Source organism: Rhamphochromis longiceps, linkage group LG4 (genome assembly GCF_057381845.1).
Source record: "Rhamphochromis longiceps isolate RC_006_pf linkage group LG4, R_longiceps_female_GT1.1, whole genome shotgun sequence".
Classification (NCBI taxonomy): domain Eukaryota; kingdom Metazoa; phylum Chordata; class Actinopteri; order Cichliformes; family Cichlidae; genus Rhamphochromis; species Rhamphochromis longiceps.
The window spans coordinates 3,790,659-3,797,827 of NC_140560.1; the positions used below are offsets into that span (position 1 = coordinate 3,790,659).

Genomic DNA, 7,169 nt, shown 5'->3' on the forward strand with positions numbered 1-7,169 from the left:
CCTGATCACAACCATTTTATCAACCATATAAATACAAATGAACTGCTGTGCACCCGGCGAGAGGCGGGGTGCACCCTGCACAGGCCACCAATCTGTTGCAGGGAAACTCTAATTTAACTTTTAACAATGAATTTAATTTATTTGATTCATTTCATATCAATTTAATTTTCATATGCTTTTATATTTTTATATGTGAATGCTGATCCACAGCAAATGCCAGCTGAAAGCACATTATAAGGCTTTACAAAGTAAAAAGGAAAACGACAACCAGAGAGCAAACGCTTGATGACAGTGGAAAGGAAAAACTCCCGCAGAACCAGATTCAGGGAGGGGCATGAGGGGAAGGAGAAAAATGAAAGCATGCATAGACAAATGCCCTTTAATGACAAGCAGCAGTGGTGTATCAACACACAAAGAGAAGGACTGACTGTGACTGAACATGCATCTCTTCTGGTTTTCTGTCTCCTAAATCTGCCGATTTGCAATCCTATCGTCACGCTGCTGTCTCCGTCAAGTCTTCTTTACGATCAGCTTGGATCCTGTTATTTATTGTTTGTCTGCTTTCCTTTTTTTTTTTACAGAGCAACAATGCGACTGGTCAACATGGCTGGAGTGCGGCTCCGCCGGGCAGCTGAGGAGGAGGAGAAGGAGCGGCCACCCCCTCCACCACCCGTCTCCCACCACCAGTTTAACAGCATGAAGAACAAGTTCTTTAATGAGCTCACACATCTGCCAAGTGAGCACACGGCTATCTAAACATAACGTTACAGTTTAAGCTGAAAAGAAAAAAATCACAAACTTTCATATTGTAAACTTAAGGAAAATGTTAGATGAAATTGTGCATCAGAAAGCAGATCAGGGTATCTATCTCAGTCTCTTTCATCTCATCATCCTGTCATTCATTTTTCCCATTTTGTCTTCTCTCGTTTCTTCGCCTTGTGACCTTTCTGTCCTGCTCTCCAAGATCATAAACTCAAGAGTAAGTTCATCTCACATCTCATGCTGCTGTGTTTGTGCACAGAGTCACGTTCTTAAGGTTATTCCAACTCATCCTGGGCGGAACAGCAGACACATGAAAAAAGGCAACTGATAAAATGTTGACCCTAAAAGCAAGTATTTTATAGAGTCAGTCTTTAAGTTTATTTACTCATCTACAGTATAGCTAGCTACCGTTTCTTAGAAACAGCAGTGCTTTGAGATAAATGCTCACAGTAAGAGTGCTAATAATTTGATTTAAACCAGTCAGAGGGCTGAGGGCCACTAAACCTGTTGGAAGCCCAAGAAGCCATGATATTGTGAGCTGATTATGTTGGATGACACATTAACATTAACACTTTAAAAGCGTTTGACTTTCTGACCTGTGCAGTGTGATCACTCTTTTCTTTTTATGCAGCACTAATCTACATTTCCCCTTCCTCTCACTCCTTTCTCCAGTGCCCATGTGGGCTGTGGGTGCCATTGTGGTTGTGGTCCTTGCTCTTGTCGGCTGCCTGGGATTCTGCATCTACAAGAAGTGCTTCAACAAGGGCAAGCCCAAGAAGGCCCGCGAGAGGAAGGGAGGACGAGGACGCAGGAAGAAGGACAAGGAGGGAGAGGAGGGAGAGGAGAAAAAGGTGAGAAAAGAGGAATTTCTTTTCTTCAAAAAGAAGAAAACCTGCACTACTTGGTAACTCTGCTTAGTTTGGTCTAAAATTCCCTTACTGTGGGTTGTGCAGTAGAGGGGCAACATTGAGACAACCCCCAAAACAGGAATGTTTTTACACGTGGAGGATTTTTACCCCTTATCTTTTATTAGTTTTGCATTTGGCTACAGTCAGTGTTACCGCTGGTAGCATGAGGCTACATATAATATATAACCCCTCCAGGATGCCACATTAATATATTCCACTGTCAGCGAGTTTGCTGTCTCTCAAGGGCATGGAGGAGATTCCAGGACACAAACAGATATTCTAGGAGAGCTGGATCAGACTCTAGAGGATCTTTTATTCAGCAGGACCAGAATCTGCTTCTTTGTGCGAGAAGAACGGGATGAAGACTTCCTGAGCTACGATATGACATCCAGCTGGAAGCTGGTGTGAATGTGTGTGACCAAACACTCAAAAACAGATTTCATGAGGGTAGCCTCAGGGCCTCTAGTGGGCCCTCTGCTTATTGTCTGGCACTGTGAACCTGATTTCTATTTGCAATAGAAGACCAGAACTGGCAGGTCCACCACGGACGTCTATGCCCCACAGATGGTCTGCAGAAGCTGTGGAGAGCATTGTGATGCCTGTAACATTATTCAGCATGACGAATTTGGTGGTGGGTCAGTGATTGTCTGAGGAAGCGTATCAATGGAGGGACACAGATCTCTACAGGCTATGCAACATTCACCCTAACTGCCACATATTATCACACATTTGCAGAGCTTTTTATGCTAAGCAGCTATTAGGAACAGAAAGAAAGGGAAGCCTAAGGCCCAAGGCTAGCCTAATTTATCCTAAATGGTAGCAGAATGTAGATTTTCTTTTTTCTTTTTTTTTTACAATTTTGTGGCTAAGCTATCAGCTGCTGGCTGCAGTATCAAATTTAAAATTAGGAAATGAGGGTGTTATTAGGTATAATTATTATTATTGGGATGTGAATCAAGAAAGATCCATGGCTGCATACATCCTCCACCCTCTGCGTGTCAACAGATGGAGTTAGCTGCAGCTCTGGGTTTTCTATCTGATTGTAATCACTGATTAACTGTTCACAGCTGTTTGGCCTTTATCCAGGTTGAGACTAGTGATGGCTGAAATCACTGCTTAAACTGCACACAACAGCCACAGTGCACTAGGGTAAACACAAAAGGAGTCAGAACTGCCAGTACTTTGCTTTTGGGCACTGGAGAATATAGATTATTTCATCAAAGGGTTATATTTTCACACAGACTCCAAACCAGAGTATTATATTTAAATATTTACATTTAAGCCTTCCTTGTTCATTTTCTTTTCCATATTTTAGACATTTTGCAGAATCATGGTGTGGCATGGTGTGTTAACTTCTATCCAATTTGTGTCTTCCAGGAAGGAGAGGAAGGGAAGGAGGAGGAGGAGAAAGAGTCCCTTGGCAAACTTGAGTACACACTGGATTATAACTTCACTGATAATCAGGTACACACACATTTAACCCAATAAAAGAAGGATTTTATGACCTTCATCTAACATCTGTTTCCTCCCTCCTCTTGCAGCTGATAGTTGGCATCCTCCAGGCTCAGGATCTCCCAGCCATGGACATGGGCGGCACCTCAGACCCCTACGTCAAAGTCTACATGTTGCCAGACAAGAAAAAGAAATTTGAAACCAAAGTCCAGCGCAAGAACCTCTGCCCTGTGTTTAATGAGACCTTCACCTTTAAGGTTTGAATCACACTGATGATATTATATTTTTAAATCGCTGAGCACCACCTCATCACTCAACATTGTTAATAATTTTCTTCTTCAGATACCCTACAGTGAACTGGGCGGTCAGACTTTGGTGCTGCAAGTTTTTGACTTTGACCGTTTTGGTAAACATGATGTCATCGGTGAAATCAAGATCCCCATGAACTCCATAGACCTCGGCCAGCCAATACATGAATGGCGGGATCTGGTTGGAGGAGAAAAAGAGGAGGTAAAGGTGTTTTTCCATCTCCTGGAAACATGATAAATCTAATGGTACATACCGGTTTTGGGCAAGATAACCAAATCCCTGTGTTTATTTTTTGTTCCTGACAGCAAGAGAAACTCGGTGATATCTGTATTTCCCTTCGTTATGTCCCCACTGCCGGAAAGTTAACGGTTAACATTATGGAAGCCAAGAATCTAAAGAAGATGGATGTTGGAGGACTGTCAGGTGAACACACATACTCGTACTTGTGCTTGTTAAAGACTCTGGAGAGCTCTGCTAACTGATTATCCTGATGTCATGTCTCTCTCTCAGATCCCTTCGTTAAGGTAGTTCTTCAACACAACGGCAAACGAATCAAAAAGAAGAAGACGTCAGTCAAGCAAAACACACTGAATCCTTACTTCAATGAGAGCTTCAGCTTCGAGATCCCGTTCTCCCAGATCCAGGTTTGTATGCATCACAGTTTGACCCCGTCATATTTAGACCAGAGAGTTGCATCAATGGACAGGGCTTAAATTGTGCAACGTTTTTTCCTGTGGTTGCATTCAGCTTGTGCACTATTTTATTTTAGGAGGCCTGAAACAGAGGCTGTTAGAAATACTGCTGTGCCAGGTTTAGGCTGAAAATTCCAGCACTGTGTTTGAATGAGAAGAAACACAAACATCTGGAAAACGTGCCCCCATGTTTGCCTCTCGATTGGCTCTTGAAACTCAAAAGAATAAAGGCAACATTTTTACCTAGCTCGTATAGATTTTGTGATTTCATCAATCAATCAATCAATCAAAATTTATTTATATAGCACATTTTTAAGACCGAAGTACACCAAAGTGCTTTCCAGTAAAATCGCAGTACAAATAAAATCACACTAAAATATAAATTACAAATATATAAAATATAAGATAATTACATAATCTAAATACAGAGCCAGATGTAAATTACCCTAATTCGCCTTAAATGCCAGATCAAACAAATACGTTTTTAAACGTGATTTAAAAGACTGAATGGAATCTGACGCGCGAATATGAAGAGGGAGAGTATTCCATAGCCTGGGTGCAGCAACGGCAAAGGCACGGTCTCCTCTGGTCTTCAGCCGAGACCTAGGTTGCACCAAGAGCAGTTGGCCCGATGATCTTAGTGCTCTCTGAGGGCTGTACAGACAGAGGAGATCAGCTAAGTAGTCAGGTGCCATATTGTTTAAAATTTTATAAGTAAACAATAGAATTTTAAAATCAAATTTCATCTTGTGCTTCTTGCAGAGATTTTCCTTTAGTCTTGCCCCAACTTCCTCTAATGATACTCATGCCACAGTTTTAATATGTTGTATAATTTGCAAAGTTCACATATGCCCGGTATGTTATATAGTTTTACAGCAGACTGAGCAGAGAAAACACTGAAATAATATAGGTTTAAATTTCAAATGAATCCGTTTGATTTAGCCTTCTCAGAAGACCAGTCACTACATGTATCAACCCTTTAAAGCTGGAACCATGTAATAATTTAAATATAAAAAAATAGTGTTTATCAAACCGTCTGAGAATTAAAAAGAAAAAAAGTTAAATTACAAATATTATTTCATATAGTTTTAATTTGTATCATAATTGCAACATGGAGCATTTTTGCAATTTGTTGCTTAAAAAGTATTTTTTTTGGGGGGGGGGGGCAGGACGTCTCACTGATGATGATGATGCTTACACTAGGTGTTAAGAGGTTAAATTATAAATGTGAAAGTACTACCAAAGTATTCCAGAGGGACGCGACAAGACAATGATCCAAATCTACAACAGGATGGCTGAAAAGAAAAAGAATGAAGGTGTTGCAATGACCAGTCAGTATCAACCTGATCGACATGCTGTGGCAGGACTTTAAGAGAGGTGTACACAAACAAAAGCCCTCAAGCTTCAGTGACTTGAAGCAAGATTGTTGAAGAGTGGGTTAAAAATTAAGTAATTATTGCTAAAGGTGAGTCTACAAGCCACTGAATCATGGATCGTACCTAGTGAGTCCTGTTAAAACTTTCTTTTTCATAGGTCTGCATTACCCAGTAGCTAAACCTGACCAACCATCATAACCTGAGTTTACTCAAAAGCTGTACAATAACATCACTCAACTTGGAATAAAGGTGCACACCTGACCCTCATCTGTCTCCTCACACAGAAACTTCAGGTGGTGATCACCGTATATGACTATGACAAGCTGGGCAGCAACGATGCCATCGGCAAGTGCTGGATTGGCTACGGCGCCTCAGGCGTCGGGCTGCGCCACTGGTCAGACATGCTGGCCAATCCTAGGCGTCCTGTGGCCCAGTGGCATACGCTGCTGCCCGAGGAGGAGGTGGATGCTGCTCTGAAGGCCCCCATCCGCTAAAGACGCTCACATAGTAACTTACACATGTGTACAGCATCGTGTGCATAGCAGGGTGTTTGTTTCAATAATAAACCAAACGCCTGTAGAGTTTTATAACTTGATGCATTTTTAACCATATTTCAGTTTTAAACGTAATTCCTTTTGTAACATAACTTCGGGATGTCATTGTATGACTGCGTGTTATACTGAGTGCATCCTATAGAGATGCTTACAAACATATTAACATATTAACTGCACACTTCCTCTGAATGGCTCACAAAGTATAAATTAAAGAGCCACAACACAGTTTAACTTTTTGCTTCCATAAAGCTGGAGGACTAACAAAACTGCATCATCTAAGATTTTAACTGAGCTTCAAGGCAAAACTCTCCTACTCTTTGTTATTTATTGACCATTTTATCATTAAGCTTTATGCTGACTTATGTAGTCAAATCCTGTCTTCAGGTTAATTCTGATTGTCTTCTTTAGTATTAGTATAATTATGCAGCAGTTAACGTTGCTTTTCTGGTACTCTGCCTGGTTAATAGAGTTCTCCAAAATACTACTACATTTCCTAGAAACCCTGCTTCTCCTGCTTTTCGATTGATTTTTATGACCAGCAACAGCCCAGTCTTATACTACATTAGCATGGCCACTAGCAGGTTTAAGTGCAAGGATGCTAATCTGTTAGCAGATTTCCTGCCTCAAAGTTCTGTTTAATGAAGTTTTATACAACAACATTGGGTCTAATGACTGAGGTTGAAGCGCTGAACATTATAGAATTTAGGAGAAATGTGAAATATTGCTGTTAACATTTAGTAGTTAAAAATGTTAAAAATGTGGTTTTGTTAGTTTCTTACAGTACAAATAGACCAAATAGCAAAAACTAGCCTACCGAGCCTGTGGCTGTCAGTTCTCGTTGTTGTATCGTCCCAGAGGAGCAAAACGGAAAAACCAGAGGAGCTCTGAGCTCATGTGTGAATCTTCTTCTCAAATTTCTATTCCTTATTTTGTCCCATGAATTTATCTTCATGGCTCCTGTTTTCAACACAACGTAAAACTTTTCAATGAAAGTGATGAAATTTGTTGTATCTAGTGTTCCATGTTTTACTTCTTATTTATCTTTCTCTTTGTGGTTCCTTCTCTGTTTGTGTGTATAAACTGTATAAAGAACTGTATAAAGAAAGATGTTTTCAT

At 40.6% G+C, this 7,169-nt stretch overlaps 1 protein-coding gene across 1 annotated transcript; it reads left to right on the plus strand.

Annotated features, from left to right (window-relative positions):
* The first annotated feature begins 390 nt into the window (after positions 1 to 390).
* Positions 391 to 6,920, plus strand: syt5a (synaptotagmin Va). Its single transcript, XM_085405067.1, has 9 exons — positions 391 to 736; positions 965 to 979; positions 1,435 to 1,613; positions 3,048 to 3,134; positions 3,212 to 3,379; positions 3,465 to 3,632; positions 3,737 to 3,854; positions 3,942 to 4,075; positions 5,784 to 6,920. Exons 1-9 carry the CDS (start codon positions 589 to 591, stop codon positions 5,991 to 5,993), a joined length of 1,227 nt encoding a protein of 408 aa, XP_085261193.1. The 5' UTR covers positions 391 to 588; the 3' UTR covers positions 5,994 to 6,920.
* Positions 6,921 to 7,169: the final 249 nt, after the last annotated feature.